Consider the following 17,589-nt stretch of genomic DNA (forward strand, 5'->3'; position numbering starts at 1 on the left):
CTATACAGTGGGAGAGGACCATCAGCATGAGACAGCATGAACATCACTGTCTGCTCCTATACAGTGGGAGAGGACCATCAGCATGAGACAGCATGAACATCACTGTCTGCTCCTATACAGTGGGAGAGGACCATCAGCATGAGACAGCATGAACATCACTGTCTGCTCCTATACAGTGGGAGAGGACCATCAGCATGAGACAGCATGAACATCACTGTCTGCTCCTATACAGTGGGAGAGGACCATCAGCATGAGACAGCATGAACATCACTGTCTGCTCCTATACAGTGGGAGAGGACCATCAGCATGAGACAGCATGAACATCACTGTCTGCTCCTATACAGTGGGAGAGGACCATCAGCATGAGACAGCATGAACATCACTGTCTGCTCCTATACAGTGGGAGAGGACCATCAGCATGAGACAGCATGAACATCACTGTCTGCTCCTATACAGTGGGAGAGGACCATCAGCATGAGACAGCATGAACATCACTGTCTGCTCCTATACAGTGGGAGAGGACCATCAGCATGAGACAGCATGAACATCACTGTCTGCTCCTATACAGTGGGAGAGGACCATCAGCATGAGACAGCATGAACATCACTGTCTGCTCCTATACAGTGGGAGAGGACCATCAGCATGAGACAGCATGAACATCACTGTCTGCTCCTATACAGTGGGAGAGGACCATCAGCATGAGACAGCATGAACATCACTGTCTGCTCCTATACAGTGGGAGAGGACCATCAGCATGAGACAGCATGAACATCACCGTCTGCTCCTATACAGTGGGAGAGGACCATCAGCATGAGACAGCATGAACATCACTGTCTGCTCCTATACAGTGGGAGAGGACCATCAGCATGAGACAGCATGAACATCACTGTCTGCTCCTATACAGTGGGAGAGGACCATCAGCATGAGACAGCATGAACATCACCGTCTGCTCCTATACAGTGGGAGAGGACCATCAGCATGAGACAGCATGAACATCACCGTCTGCTCCTATACAGTGGGAGAGGACCATCAGCATGAGACAGCATGAACATCACCGTCTGCTCCTATACAGTGGGAGAGGACCATCAGCATGAGACAGCATGAACATCACTGTCTGCTCCTATACAGTGGGAGAGGACCATCAGCATGAGACAGTATGAACATCACCGTCTGCTCCTATACAGTGGGAGAGGACCATCAGCATGAGACAGCATGAACATCACTGTCTGCTCCTATACAGTGGGAGAGGACCATCAGCATGAGACAGCATGAACATCACTGTCTGCTCCTATACAGTGGGAGAGGACCATCAGCATGAGACAGCATGAACATCACTGTCTGCTCCTATACAGTGGGAGAGGACCATCAGCATGAGACAGCATGAACATCACTGTCTGCTCCTATACAGTGGGAGAGGACCATCAGCATGAGACAGCATGAACATCACTGTCTGCTCCTATACAGTGGGAGAGGACCATCAGCATGAGACAGTATGAACATCACCGTCTGCTCCTATACAGTGGGAGAGGACCATCAGCATGAGACAGCATGAACATCACTGTCTGCTCCTATACAGTGGGAGAGGACCATCAGCATGAGACAGCATGAACATCACTGTCTGCTCCTATACAGTGGGAGAGGACCATCAGCATGAGACAGCATGAACATCACCGTCTGCTCCTATACAGTGGGAGAGGACCATCAGCATGAGACAGCATGAACATCACCGTCTGCTCCTATACAGTGGGAGAGGACCATCAGCATGAGACAGCATGAACATCACCGTCTGCTCCTATACAGTGGGAGAGGACCATCAGCATGAGACAGCATGAACATCACTGTCTGCTCCTATACAGTGGGAGAGGACCATCAGCATGAGACAGTATGAACATCACCGTCTGCTCCTATACAGTGGGAGAGGACCATCAGCATGAGACAGCATGAACATCACCGTCTGCTCCTATACAGTGGGAGAGGACCATCAGCATGAGACAGCATGAACATCACTGTCTGCTCCTATACAGTGGGAGAGGACCATCAGCATGAGACAGCATGAACATCACTGTCTGCTCCTATACAGTGGGAGAGGACCATCAGCATGAGACAGCATGAACATCACTGTCTGCTCCTATACAGTGGGAGAGGACCATCAGCATGAGACAGCATGAACATCACTGTCTGCTCCTATACAGTGGGAGAGGACCATCAGCATGAGACAGCATGAACATCACTGTCTGCTCCTATACAGTGGGAGAGGACCATCAGCATGAGACAGCATGAACATCACTGTCTGCTCCTATACAGTGGGAGAGGACCATCAGCATGAGACAGCATGAACATCACTGTCTGCTCCTATACAGTGGGAGAGGACCATCAGCATGAGACAGCATGAACATCACTGTCTGCTCCTATACAGTGGGAGAGGACCATCAGCATGAGACAGCATGAACATCACTGTCTGCTCCTATACAGTGGGAGAGGACCATCAGCATGAGACAGCATGAACATCACTGTCTGCTCCTATACAGTGGGAGAGGACCATCAGCATGAGACAGCATGAACATCACTGTCTGCTCCTATACAGTGGGAGAGGACCATCAGCATGAGACAGCATGAACATCACTGTCTGCTCCTATACAGTGGGAGAGGACCATCAGCATGAGACAGCATGAACATCACTGTCTGCTCCTATACAGTGGGAGAGGACCATCAGCATGAGACAGCATGAACATCACTGTCTGCTCCTATACAGTGGGAGAGGACCATCAGCATGAGACAGCATGAACATCACCGTCTGCTCCTATACAGTGGGAGAGGACCATCAGCATGAGACAGCATGAACATCACTGTCTGCTCCTATACAGTGGGAGAGGACCATCAGCATGAGACAGCATGAACATCACTGTCTGCTCCTATACAGTGGGAGAGGACCATCAGCATGAGACAGCATGAACATCACTGTCTGCTCCTATACAGTGGGAGAGGACCATCAGCATGAGACAGCATGAACATCACTGTCTGCTCCTATACAGTGGGAGAGGACCATCAGCATGAGACAGCATGAACATCACTGTCTGCTCCTATACAGTGGGAGAGGACCATCAGCATGAGACAGCATGAACATCACTGTCTGCTCCTATACAGTGGGAGAGGACCATCAGCATGAGACAGCATGAACATCACTGTCTGCTCCTATACAGTGGGAGAGGACCATCAGCATGAGACAGCATGAACATCACTGTCTGCTCCTATACAGTGGGAGAGGACCATCAGCATGAGACAGCATGAACATCACTGTCTGCTCCTATACAGTGGGAGAGGACCATCAGCATGAGACAGTATGAACATCACTGTCTGCTCCTATACAGTGGGAGAGGACCATCAGCATGAGACAGCATGAACATCACTGTCTGCTCCTATACAGTGGGAGAGGACCATCAGCATGAGACAGTATGAACATCACTGTCTGCTCCTATACAGTGGGAGAGGACCATCAGCATGAGACAGCATGAACATCACCGTCTGCTCCTATACAGTGGGAGAGGACCATCAGCATGAGACAGCATGAACATCACTGTCTGCTCCTATACAGTGGGAGAGGACCATCAGCACGAGACAGCATGAACATCACTGTCTGCTCCTATACAGTGGGAGAGGACCATCAGCATGAGACAGCATGAACATCACTGTCTGCTCCTATACAGTGGGAGAGGACCATCAGCATGAGACAGCATGAACATCACTGTCTGCTCCTATACAGTGGGAGAGGACCATCAGCATGAGACAGCATGAACATCACTGTCTGCTCCTATACAGTGGGAGAGGACCATCAGCATGAGACAGCATGAACATCACTGTCTGCTCCTATACAGTGGGAGAGGACCATCAGCATGAGACAGCATGAACATCACTGTCTGCTCCTATACAGTGGGAGAGGACCATCAGCATGAGACAGCATGAACATCACTGTCTGCTCCTATACAGTGGGAGAGGACCATCAGCATGAGACAGCATGAACATCACTGTCTGCTCCTATACAGTGGGAGAGGACCATCAGCATGAGACAGCATGAACATCACTGTCTGCTCCTATACAGTGGGAGAGGACCATCAGCATGAGACAGCATGAACATCACTGTCTGCTCCTATACAGTGGGAGAGGACCATCAGCATGAGACAGCATGAACATCACTGTCTGCTCCTATACAGTGGGAGAGGACCATCAGCATGAACATCATTGACCACCATCAAGATGAACAATTCTGTTACAGATGCGCCATCTTAATAGGACCCTCCTTCTCACAGCAGGAAAATAATCCTGAAATTATTATGTGGATTATAATTAATGGACATTTTTGTGATACATTTTTCATTAGGCCAAATCAAGGCTGACATTTTTAAGTGGAAATCAGAAACATTAGAAGCCTTTTTAAACCTTGAATACACTACAATTTGCATTTCCTGCTGAGTATGAAAATTCTCTGCGACAACAGTGATCAAATTAAGATAGCAGGCCAGTACAACTCTGTTTCACCCCACTGTTCTACAGCCTGAGTGGGTCATCAATCCAAACCCATTTACCAGTATCAGAAGAGGCTGGTGGGAGGAGCCATAGGAGGACGGGCTCATTATAAACACTGGAATAGAATACATGGAACGGTATCAAACATATGGAAATCACGTTTGACTTTGTTCCATTGATTCCATTCTCGTCATTACAATGAGTCCGTCCACCTGAAGCTCCTCCCAGCAGCCTTCTCTGGCCTGAAACCCACTGTCCCAGCACCACACCACAGTTTACCCAACTGAACTCATGCTCAATTCTACAGTCAGCCTGAACCGACTGTTTCTCAGCAACCAGATTCTCCAACTCTCAGCTAAGCAGACATCAAAGTCCTCAGTGCACCAGGGATAGATCCTATCAGGTGGGACTGTTTTAAAAGACACATCTGTTGAATCTGTAGGCTCTTCGTTCCCTCTGCAAAGTCTCAAAGAGAAAGTTAAAGAAATAGACTTCAAAAAGTCAACTGTTCCGTCTGCCTATGAAAACATCTTCTCTCTTGTTCCCGAAAGCGTTTTTCTCTCTCCCCAAGCTGCTGTTTCTTTCGCTTTCTCCTGCTCTGCCTAGTTCTGCCTCCTCACAATACAAGTTTAAAGGGCAGACAGAAGTTGAGCTCATTGCTCTTGGCCTACGTAATCCCACCAAATCCTCTAATCCCATTCTTCATAAACCAGACAACCGCTCCAGATTACCAATCATACAGACACCCTCATCCTAAACTCAACTGAGGGTGATCAAACAAAGTCCAGGGGCGTGTTCATTAGGATGCATCAGAGCAAAACATTTTGCATAGGAAAACAAAAATGTCCACATAGTCCCTCCCTGTTCTTCTGTTTGGTGATTAATGACCATGACCCAGCTGATCGTGACTGCCCAGCTAGCACATAACATTCGGAGAACCATTTGTTTCTTAGAGCTTGGTGAGAGTGTGGTGGTCCTACGGTTGTTTTGCATACACCCTTCCCACAACGTTCTGGGAATGGTGCAGGATAGTTGCGCATTGAGGTCAGATGCCGAGCAGTTGCCATACCAGGCAGTGATGCAACCAGTTAAGATGCTCTCGATGGTGCAGCTGTATAACGTTGAGGATCTGAGGACCCATGCCAAATCTTTACAGTCTACTGAGGGGGAATAGGTGTTGTCGTGCCCTCTTCACGACTGTCTTGGTGTGTTTGGACCATGGATAATTTGTTGGTGATGTGGACACCAAGGAACTTGAAGCTCTCGACCTGCTCCACTACAACCCCTGTCTATGAGAATGGGGGCGTGCTTGGCCCTCCTTTTCCTGTTGTCCACAATCAGATCCTTTGGCTTGATCACATTGAAGGAGTGGTTGCTAGGTCTCTGACTTCCTCCATATAGGCTGGCTCATCGTTGTCGGTGATCTGGGCTACCACACTTGTGTCATCTGCAAACTTAATGATGGTGTTGGAATCTTGCATGGCCATGCAGTCGTGTGGGTGAAGAGGGAGTACAGGAGGGGTCTAAGCACGCACCCCTGAGGGGCCCCATGTTGAGGATCAGCATAGCAGATGTGTTATTGCCTACCCTTACCACCTGGAGGCGGCCCATCAGGAAGTCCAGGATCCAGTTGCAGAGGGAGGTGTTTAGTCCCAGGTCCTTAGCTTAGTGATGAGTATTGAGGGCACTATGGTGTTGAACGCTGAACTGTAGTCAACGAACAGTATTCTCACGTAGGGTTTCCTTCTGTCCAGTTGGGAAAGGGCAGTGTTGAGTACAATAGAGATTGCGTCATCTGTGGATCTGTTGGGGCGGTATGCAAAGTGGAGTGGGTCTAGGGTTTCTGGGATAATGGTGTTGATGTGAGCCATGACCAGCCTTTCAAAGCACTTCATGGCTACAGACGTGAGTGGTACGGGGCTGTAGTCATTTAGGCAGCTTACCTTGGCGTTCTTGGGCACAGGGACTATGGTGGTCTGCTTGTAACGTAGGTATTACAGACTCGGTCAGGGACAGGTTGAAAATGTCAGTGAAGACACTTGCCAGCATGCTCTGAGTACACGTTCAGGTAATTCGTCTGTGAATGTTGACCTGTTTAAAGATCTTACTTCAGCATAACATTTACTGCAGGTTTCCTCAGAACATTAATACAACGTTCCATAAAAAACACTACAACACATTAGTAACATTCAAAAAACATTCTAAGAATGTTATTGAAATACATTCATTCCGTTCTCAGCGTCAACAAAACTCTGTTCTCTATCTTGTTAAGTTTGTTCAGGTTTGTTGGCCGCGACCACTAATTATCCACACCTGATCTTCATGAGTGCTTGTTGACTTTGAAATGGGGTCTGTTTGAATATACTAAAATGAACAGCTTTGTAAGAGTTCAAAAAACATGGCATGCTAGCTCTCTATCCTGGTGGCGCAGTGGACTAATTCTATAGATGGAGAACAGAAGATCATAGGTTTGAATCTCACTGACGCCGTGCCACAATAAAAAAGAATGTATTTGCATGACTAATTTGCATGACTAATGCCTAAGAAAATGTTCAAGCATCCTTTCTGTGCTTGGAGTTAAAAAAGTTAACCCAAACTAAGTAGTGTTAATAAAAGTCTTACTGAAACTTTCAGTGAAAGTTATTCAAAAACCTCAAAATAACCTACAATTTCCGTTGTCAGAACGTTAATAAAACCTCCCAAGAAAACATTTTACTATGGTTTCCTGAAAGTTATCAGAACCTCCCTACAACAAAAAATATATGGTCCCAGAACAGGCTACATTTGAAAAACGTTCCATTTTACCAGTCAGGAAACTGACGGCTTCGTTCCCAGAACCAATGGGAAAAGTTCCGAAAACTTCTAAGGAACCAAATGTGCAAGCTGGGTGATGCTTCCACTAGTGTCCTAATAAAAACAGTGGATTCAACCACCTACTCTCTGTGTGACAGTTTGGAATGCAGCGCATTCGCAGGTTGATACAAGTGATGACAGAGAGGCTGGATGGGGAGCGTGCAGTCCTCTCTAACAGATGAGAGATGACTGAGACAGGAGAGCTCTGTGTGTTTTTGGGACGGAGAGGGATGGCCAGCGCCGTCAGGCCCCGTGAGAGGGGTCCTTTGTAAATTGTCTGCAAGCGGCCAACAAGAGTGCCTTAAGAAAATGAAGGGGGAACGAAGGGGGACTGAGCCAGGACGTATGCTGACACTTAACTCCCTGGCATGGGATGAGACGGAGAGGCTGTGTGTGTGTGTGTGTGTGTGTGTGTGTGTGTGTGTGTGTGTGTGTGTGTGTGTGTGTGTGTGTGTGTGTGTGTGTGTGTTCTTGGCGCACTCCCCTGAGCACCAGGTGTTAGCAGCACGCTACCGGCACTGAACTCCACTAATGGGCTCCTTCAGAGAGACAGACACAAAGTGACAAGTGTGTAGTGACAGGCTACATATATTAGCTTCGCTCTCCTGAGACCTTCATAGATTTAACTAGGATAAAATGGGTCTTCTTTAAAGTGAAAAAATATATATTTGGTGGCCTAAATGTTTATGAAAGAGAAGTTGCGTAACATAACGTAACAGATTCAATATTCAGTGATGGATGACCTACCAATGCCAGTTAAAGAGGTGTTCTCACTTAAACATATTCCCTCATATTACACACCAGTAGAAGACAAACATATTCCCACATATTACACACCAGTAGAAGACAAACATATTCCCTCATATTACACACCAGTAGAAGACAAACATATTCCCTCATATTACACACCAGTAGAAGACAAACATATTCCCTCATATTACACACCAGTAGAAGACAAACATATTCCCTCATATTACACACCAGTAGAAGACAAACATATTCCCTCATATTACACACCAGTAGAAGACAAACATATTCCCTCATATTACACACCAGCAGAAGACTTAAACATATTCCCTCATATTACACACCAGTAGAAGACAAACATATTCCCTCATATTACACACCAGCAGAAGACAAACATATTCCCTCATATTACACACCAGTAGAAGACAAACATATTCCCTCATATTACACACCAGTAGAAGACAAACATATTCCCTCATATTACACACCAGTAGAAGACAAACATATTCCCTCATATTACACACCAGTAGAAGACAAACATATTCCCACATATTACACACCAGCAGAAGACTTAAACATATTCCCTCATATTACACACCAGTAGAAGACAAACATATTCCCTCATATTACACACCAGCAGAAGACAAACATATTCCCTCATATTACACACCAGCAGAAGACTTAAACATATTCCCTCATATTACACACCAGCAGAAGACTTGGAGTGCTTGTATGCCACCTGTGGGTGTGTGTGAAGTAGCTAAAGATGATGTTATGGTACAGGAAAACTGTAGTGGCCTGTCAGGGACATGCTCTGTTCTCTTTGTCTCCGTTGACGCACACAGACAAGCACAAACGCACACAAAGAGGTTTCAGTCATATTTCATCTTGTCTTCATGTTGACATACACACTCGCAGCTGCTCTACCTGAACTGTTCTAGACACCAGATAAGTTCGAAAAACAATTACAGGTGTCAAAACACCTTTCTTTGGGTAAGAAGCCTATGTGAAAATATGTGTGTTATATGTTGAAACTCTCACTTTGTCAGATAGCTTTGATAAACTTCACTTCACCTTTTGTTTTTTGGCAAGCACCAGAAACACTGCAACACGGTTGCATGATGAAAGATAAACAAAATAATTCAGAGGGCTTCGATACTGAGACATCAAATAGAGAGGGGGAGTTCAGAGCTACCTCACCTCAGCTGACATTTCTTATGAAGAGAACAGGGGTGTGTGTATGTGAGTGTGAGTGCGTGCACGCCCGTGCATGTGTACCTCTGTGTGGAGGTCAGCCTAAACTAACAGGGGTAGAGCACCTCATTTCCAGTGAAAGAGGACCCTTTCATGTTGCAGGCCTCACCTGGCTATAGACTGTGTTTAATTATTAAAGAGGGGTCTTACCCGGCCTCGCACGGCCCGCTTTTGATGCTTCTTAAATTCCATCCTGCTGACAGACTATCTCGCTGCACGTGGGAGCGCGCATGTGTGTGTGTGTGTGTGTGAGATAGAGTGAAAAAGAGAAAGTGTGTGTGTGTGTGTAGGAGTACACTTTACCTGTGAAAGCTATTGAATGCAAATGTATGCGTGTGTGAGAGGGAGAAAGAGAATGTGCGTGTGCGTGTGAGAGCGAAAGGGAGAGAAAGTGTGTGTGTGTGTGCGCGTATGTACACGTTAATTGTGATAGCTGCTGAATGTCATAAGAGAAGATAAATTCATGAAGTACTGTACTGTGTCTGAATGGCCCCTGTTGCTGATCATCCATACCTAATCCCCCACCCCTACTTTGTCCCACCTTAGGTCCTTGACACACACACATACACACAAAGCAACACTCAAGTTAGATGGGATTCGGTCCCAGGACACAGACGCAAAGGCAGAGAGACTTTTACAAGGTGGAAGGTACAGTTGAAGTCAGACGTTTACATACACCTTAGCCAAATACATTTAAAGTCAGTTTGTCACAATTCCTGACATTTAATCCTAGTAAAAAGTCCCTGTTTTAGGTCAGTTAGGATCACCACTATTTTAAGAATGTAAAATGTCAGAATAATAGTAGAGAGAATGATTTATTTCAGCTTTAATTTCTTTCATCACATTCCCAATGGGTCAGAAGTTTAGATACACTCAATTAGTATCTGGTAGCATTGCCATTAAATTGTTTAACTTGGGTCAAACATTTCAGGTAGCCTTCCACAAGCTTCCCACAATAAGTTGGGTGAATTTTGGCCCATTCCTCCTGACAGAGCTGGTGTAACTGAGTCAGGTTTGTAGGACTCCTTGCTCGTACATGCTTTTTCAGTTTTTCCCACAAATTGTCAATAGGATTGAGGTCAGGGCTTTGTGATGGCCACTCCAATACCTTGACTTTATTGTCCTTAAGCCATTTTGCCACAACTTTGGAAGTATGCTTGGGGTCATTGTCCATTTGGAAGTCCCATTTCCGACCAAGCTTTAACTTCCTGACTGAGGTCTTGAGATGTTGCTTCAATATAAACATAACTTTCCTACCTCATGATGCCATCTATTTTGTGAAGTGCACCAGTCCCTCCTGCAGCAAACCACTCCCACAACATGATGCTGCCACCAACGTGCTTCACGGTTGGGATGGTGTTCTTCGGCTTGCAAGCCTCCCCCTTTCTCCTCCAAACATAACGATGGTCATTATGACCAAACAGTTCTATTTTTGTTTCATCAGACCAGAGGACATTCCTCCAAAAAGTACAATCTTTGTCCCCATGTGCAGTTGCAAAACGTAGTCTGGCTTTTTTATGGTGGTTTTGGAGCAGTGGCTTCTTCCTTGCTGAGCGGCCTTTCAGGTTATGTCGAAATAGGACTCGTTTTACTGTGGATATAGATACTTTTGTACCTGTTTCCTCCAGCATCTTCACAAGGTCCTTTGCTGTTGTTCTGGGATTGATTTGCACTTTTCGCACCAAAGTACGTTCATCATCAACGCATCTCCTTCCTGAGCGGTATGACGGCTGCGTGGTCCCATGCTGTTTATACTTGCGTGCTATTGTTTGTACAGATGAACGTGGTACCTTCAGGCATTTGGAAATTGCTCCCAAGGATGAACCAGACTTGTGGAGGTCTTGGCTGATTTCTTTTGATTTTCCCATGACGTCAAGCAAAGAGGCACTGAGTTTGAAGGTAGGCCTTGAAATACATCCACAGGTACACCTCCAATTGACTCAAATGATGTCAATGAGCCTATCAAAAGCTTCAAAAGCCATGACATAATTTCCTGGAATTTTCCAAGCTGTTTAAAGGCACAGTAAAATTAGTGTATGTAAACTTCTGACCCACTGGAATTGGGATACAGTGAATTATAAGTGAAATAAACTGTCTGTAAACAATTGTTTGAAAAATGACCTGCACAAAGTAGATATCCTAACCGACTTGCCAAAACTATAGTTTGTTAACAAGAAATTTGTGGAGTGGTTGAAAAACGAGTTTTAATGACTCCAACGTAAGTGTATGTAAACTTCCGACTTCAACTGTAAGTGACAAGATGGGACGCCTCACCCTTCATGTCAGCTCTGTTTGTCAGCAAACACTTTATGAGGGGGCGTGTTCAAACATGAAACAGAAGGTGAATACAGTAAGTGTTACTGATGGTGAAAACAGTGTTCCCCCATCTCCCCCACTCACAGTAGTTTGTGTCTGGGCACCATACTCAGCCTCCATCTTGGCCAGCCTCTGGTTGGTGTCCTCCAGCAGCGCCTGAATGTTCTCGGTTTGCTTCTTCTGCAGGTCAAACTTCTCTTGCTCCATACCCGCCACCGCCGCATGCAGCTGGGGGGAGGAGGGGCAACGGACACCACAGCGTCAGTCAGCCTATCACAGCTACTACGTGTGGTACCTTGGCTACGTCCACTGGCCCAGGTGTCCAAGCAGAGACATTCTACTGTACCAACTCTGGCCTGTTCTGCGTCTGTCTCTCTCTGCGTCTGTCTCTCTCTGCGTCTGTCTCTCTCTGCGTCTGTCTCTCTCCGCGTCTGTCTCTCTCCGCGTCTGTCTCTCTCCGCGTCTGTCTCTCTCCGCGTCTGTGTCTCTCCGAGTCTGTGTCTCTCCGAGTCTGTGTCTCTCCGAGTCTGTGTCTCTCCGAGTCTGTGTCTCTCCGAGTCTGTCTCTCTCTGCGTCGCTCTGTCTCGCTCTCAATTTCAATAGATATATCAAGTCACCCCTTATTCAGGGGCGAGAGACCTTATTTTAAAACCTCTTAAGGATCTCTACGGACCAGTGTCCCACACTCAGGATGGTTGAGCTAACATAGGCTAATGCGATTAACATGAGGTTGTAAGTACGAAGAACATTTCCCAGGACATAGACATATCTGATATTGTCAGAAAGCTTAAATTCTTGTTAATCTAACTGCACTGTCCAATTTACAGTAGCTATTACAGTGAAAGAATACCATGCTACTGTTTGAGGAGTGCACACAGTTATGAACTTGAAAAGTTATTAATAAACCAATTAGGCACATTTGGGCAGTCTTGATACAACATTTTGAACAGAAATACAATGGTTCATTGGATAAGTTGTGCCTGGGCTGGAATAATACATTATGGCCCTTCTCTTGAATTTCAAAGATGATGATACAAAAAAATACCAAAAAATGCATGTTTTTTTCTTTGTATTATCTTTTACCAGATCTAATGTGTTATATTCTCATACATTAATTTCACATTTCCACAAACTTCAAAGTGTTTCCTTTCAAATGGTATCAAGAATATGCATATCCTTGCTTTAGGTCCTAAGCTACAGGCAGTTAGACTTGGGTATGTCATTTTAGGTGAAAATTTAAAAAAGGGGCGGATAAGAGGGCAGGAGAGTTCATTTTTCTCATACATCTAAGCAGAGCTTCATTTATGGATTTCACTATCATACGCTTAGTGACCCTGAACAGATAAGGGGAAATGTCATTAAGATCTCATTGAGCAGCTTAGTTAACTAGAGTTATCGGGACTGAAAAGACAATTTAGAGAAGAAGTACTAACAATTTTTTTCAGTAAAAAAAATAAACCCACACAGGCCTGGCCGAGTGAGCCTACATAGAATTGTCTAGAATAAAGATTTCCCAGCTCTATAGTGAGCCTGGCTTGGTTGAGGTCAGCCCAGATTTCACCCTTTCAAATCCTTCTATTGCAGCCTTCCTCAGGCTTAGGAGTGCTTAGGGGCTAGGGCTGGTTGGAAATCGACTTCAGCCCTTCAACTTTCCTTTACCTTTTTCTCCCACTCGTTTTTCAGGGAGTCGGTGCTCTGATCTGACATCTTCTTCAGCTCGCCGATCTGCTTCTCTTTGCTCTCACGGATGACCTGGGACTCACGCACCACGCTTTGAACTGTGGATGGAAAAACAACACACACACACACAGACAAAGAACTCCGTAAGGCCCAGCCTCAGGGCCAACACACACACACACGTTTGTTTCTTTCACACTACTTTAACCAAGATCTGTGAAAGTCACATACTTTGTAGCCCTCGTCATTGTTGTTTCATATTGAATGTCAGCACTGAAAATATCTCCAATCTCCCATAGTGTCAATGGGTTAAAGCTGAGTATAGAGAACGTCTGCAACTAAATCGCTCTGTGCTGGAAGTGTACTGTACAACATGCACTGTCACTAAAGAATCTGTTTATGACAAGTGTGAAATATCAGAGTCTCATAAATGTGCTGTTAGAAGGAGCACAGCTGGGTAGCATCGCGCCACACTAGTGGGGTCTCCCCCTGTAACAGTAACACTGAGTTTAAACTGGAGTTTAACTCTGAGTGTGCAGAGACACACTGGTGTAAATATCCCCTTGAGTCTGCCTCCAGGCTCGACCCCCACCGTGACTCCACGACCTCTCACCTTTCTTCTCCAGCTTGCGCACACTCTCCTCCGATTCCTTCTGCTTGGCTCTGTACATGGTCTTCAGCTCATCGATCTCGCCATTCTTACGGTCTAAAATCTGAAGTGGAAAAGGGGCAGGTAAATTCAACCTGTTCAAAAGTGTTGCATTATGTTTCATAGAGTTGCAAAATGTTGTATAAATAGTGTAGTTCCGGATACACTTCATATTCTGCTCTTCATTTCTCATCTACTGTTTTTGTTCAGGTGGTTGTGATTCAGCTCTTCATTTCTCATCTACTGTTTTTGTTCAGGTGGTTATAATTCAGCTCTTCATTTCTCATCTACTGTTTTTGTTCAGGTGGTTATAATTCAGCTCTTCATTTCTCATCTACTGTTTTTGTTCAGGTGGTTATAATTCAGCTCTTCATTTCTCATCTACTGTTTTTGTTCAGGTGGTTATGATTCAGCTCTTCATTTCTCATCTACTGTTTTTGTTCAGGTGGTTATAATTCAGCTCTTCATTTCTCATCTACTGTTTTTGTTCAGGTGGTTATAATTCAGCTCTTCATTTCTCATCTACTGTTTTTGTTCAGGTGGTTATAATTCAGCTCTTCATTTCTCATCTACTGTTTTTGTTCAGGTGGTTATAATTCAGCTCTTCATTTCTCATCTACTGTTTTTGTTCAGGTGGTTATAATTCAGCTCTTCATTTCTCATCTACTGTTTTTGTTCAGGTGGTTATAATTCAGCTCTTCATTTCTCATCTACTGTTTTTGTTCAGGTGGTTATAATTCAGCTCTTCATTTCTCATCTACTGTTTTTGTTCAGGTGGTTATAATTCAGCTCTTCATTTCTCATCTACTGTTTTTGTTCAGGTGGTTGTGATTCAGCTCTTCATTTCTCATCTACTGTTTTTGTTCAGGTGGTTATAATTCAGCTCTTCATTTCTCATCTACTGTTTTTGTTCAGGTGGTTGTGAATCAGCTCTTCATTTCTCACCCACAGTTTCATCAACTGTCTGGGTGGCTGGTTTCAGATGATCCCGCAGGTGAAGAAGCCGGATGTGGAGGTCCTGGGCTGGTGTGGTTACATGTGGTCTGTGGTTGTAAGGCCGGTTGGACGTACTACAAAATTCTTTAAAACGACGTTGGAGGCGGCTTACAGTAGATGGGGGGGGGGGGGGGGGGGCTAACAGAGAAATTAACATTCAATTATATGGTAACAGCTCTGGTGGACATTCCTGTTGTCAGCATGCCAATTGCACTCTCCTTCAAAACGTGAGACATCTGTGGCATTGTGTTATGACTAAACTGCACATTTTTGAGTGACCTTTAATTGTCCCAGCACAAGGTGCACTTGGGTATTGATCATGCTGTTTAATCAGCTTCTTGATATGCCACACCTGTCAGGTAGATGGATTATCTTGGCAAAGCAGAAATTAATAACAGGATGTGTGTGTGTGTGTGGTGTGTGTGTGTGTGTGTGTGTGTGTGTGTGTGTGTGTGTGTGTGTGTGTGTGTGTGTGTGTGCGCAATAACATTTGATTTGATTTAATGATACACAACACTACATCAACAGAATTCCCATCCCCAAACACATCTCATAACAGGAGTCTACAGATGAGCCTTGACTGACTTCACTGCATCCTGACTCCATTACATCCCCTTCCAATGAGGACATCAAATAAAATAAGTGTGAGTGAAACTAAATATAAAAAAAATAACAGATTGTTAGATTGTACATTGTTTTAGAAATTATGAGCACAGGGCTCTCCATTGTACTGAACTGATTACAGTTATGCATAGCAGTACATGCTAGGAGGCTAATCAGTGTTATTGGGAATGATGATATCCTCAGAGCTGCATTAGTAGACAACACATGACAGACAGAGGAGAGAGAGAGAGAAACAACACAAGTTCAGGACTGTGGAACATTTCACAGCGCCGCCTTGTCTTTTGATACACACGTTGGAGATTTGATCAAAACCCCCTGTAAGAGAGATTATTTCCCCTCCTAAACAGTCCCGGGGACCATCAGAGGGTTATTTGTCCTGGGTTTTGTCTGTTAGAAGTGCACTCTGTGTCTAAGCCTGTTGTGGCCAGAGTGAGTGGGATGGGAGACATGAAAGGGAAGGGAGTGAAAGGGGGTAAAGGAAAGTTCACAGAACATTTAGGGACGTCCAATTTTCCCATTTTCCCATCGGCCTTCCTGAGAGGAGAGAGGAGGGTGTCTTTTGGGCAGACGTAACGGGGTGTCAGAGATGGGGTCCAGAGGGACTGGGAGTGGGAGCAGAGGAACGACAGCTTTTAGGACAGTAATTGTGGGTCTTTTATAACATCTCTATTGCAGAGAGACTCCAGCCAGCCTGACTGACTAGACACTAATACTATCCCACTGTCTGGAGGAAGAGGTGCCATTACATTACACACAAATTACATTACACACAAAGGCATAGCATACAGCAATCTGAGATAGCATAGCAATCTGACGATGTACGATATGGGTTGTTATTTGTTAACCATCTCTTTACAGTCTCAATGGAGCTTGATAATCTAGGCTACACAGCATTATGAAAAACAGTTGTTCACTATCGTGGTATTCTAACCATCTCAGATCCTTAGAGGATTGCTCCTAGGGCAGCACCTTCTAGATGGAGATATTAAACCCTGTTTGTTGATGCGCTCCAACACTCCAAAAACAAATACAGGTCTGCCTGAGCTAATTATATAGCTATCGTGCGACCACACACACACTATTGATCCGTGGCTATACATACCATACAACAGTCAGGCCTGTTCTCCTGTTCTCCTCTCTCGTGTTATCTATGAGACGATGACCAGTCTAACCACCATCAGCACCACACATTCATCCATAATTCATCTCCCTGGTGCTAATTAAAACTAGCGCTAGCCAGCTTCCCCATGCGCCTTTGAATGGGCTTGTTAAAGTCTCTAATCCACCACCACTCCCCCTTGAAGCCATTAGTCAGACGCCCGGGTAAACAGGGAACAAATTGAATCCGACATCGCTCGCAATCTGTACACAATTAGTGTGATTTGCCTGCAATGACAGAGACACCAAAGAGAGAGGGATGGAGAGCGAGAGCAGGAGAGGCGGGGTAGTGGAGGAGCTGTCACCGTGTCTCCTGTCAGAGACAAAGAGTTCATCGACATATTAAACAGAGGGAAAATGGGGCTATTTCTGTTTTATTTAAAGATTCTGTGGCAACAATGAAAGCAGACGTTTTGGGAGGAAGTTGACAGATCCCAGGTGCTGGATGTGGAGCTGAGCCGATACACCCCTGGTGAAATGAAACTAACAGGGTGCTACTCAGACTTCACAGCCATTTCTACCAAGACAACAAGGAGCTTTGAAGAGGGTCCGAGTAGGATGCTGGAGAGCTATTTGTCTTAGTGGAGGAGCCCAGGGAGGAGGGAAGGAGAAAAGGGTGTGAGTCCAGCCCAAAACACAGATGTAGTGTCACGGTGGGAGTGGTGAAGGGTGCAGGGAGCATCACTCTTGTTATCCCTACCTTCTGCACTGTCTCACTTTACTGTGCGTTTGTCCTCCATCATTTCAATTCATGGTTTTATGTCTGGGCGGTACTATAACCTCCCTACAGATGA

The 17,589-nt window shown here is 45.2% G+C and overlaps 1 protein-coding gene across 1 annotated transcript in view; it reads right to left on the reverse strand.

Annotated features, from left to right (window-relative positions):
* The window catches only part of cep112 (centrosomal protein 112), a 194,617-nt gene that overhangs the window by 133,954 nt on the left and 43,074 nt on the right, over positions 1-17,589 (reverse strand). Inside the window, exons 10-12 of the mRNA XM_045720003.2 lie at positions 13,982-14,081; positions 13,351-13,469; positions 11,776-11,919 (exon numbers count right to left, since the gene is read on the reverse strand). Of these exons, the coding sequence (XP_045575959.2) occupies positions 11,776-11,919; positions 13,351-13,469; positions 13,982-14,081 (363 nt within the window). The remainder of the gene's footprint in view (positions 1-11,775; positions 11,920-13,350; positions 13,470-13,981; positions 14,082-17,589) is intronic.

This window comes from Salmo salar, chromosome 06 (genome assembly GCF_965601325.2).
Source record: "Salmo salar chromosome 06, fSalSal1, whole genome shotgun sequence".
In the NCBI taxonomy this organism is placed as follows: domain Eukaryota; kingdom Metazoa; phylum Chordata; class Actinopteri; order Salmoniformes; family Salmonidae; genus Salmo; species Salmo salar.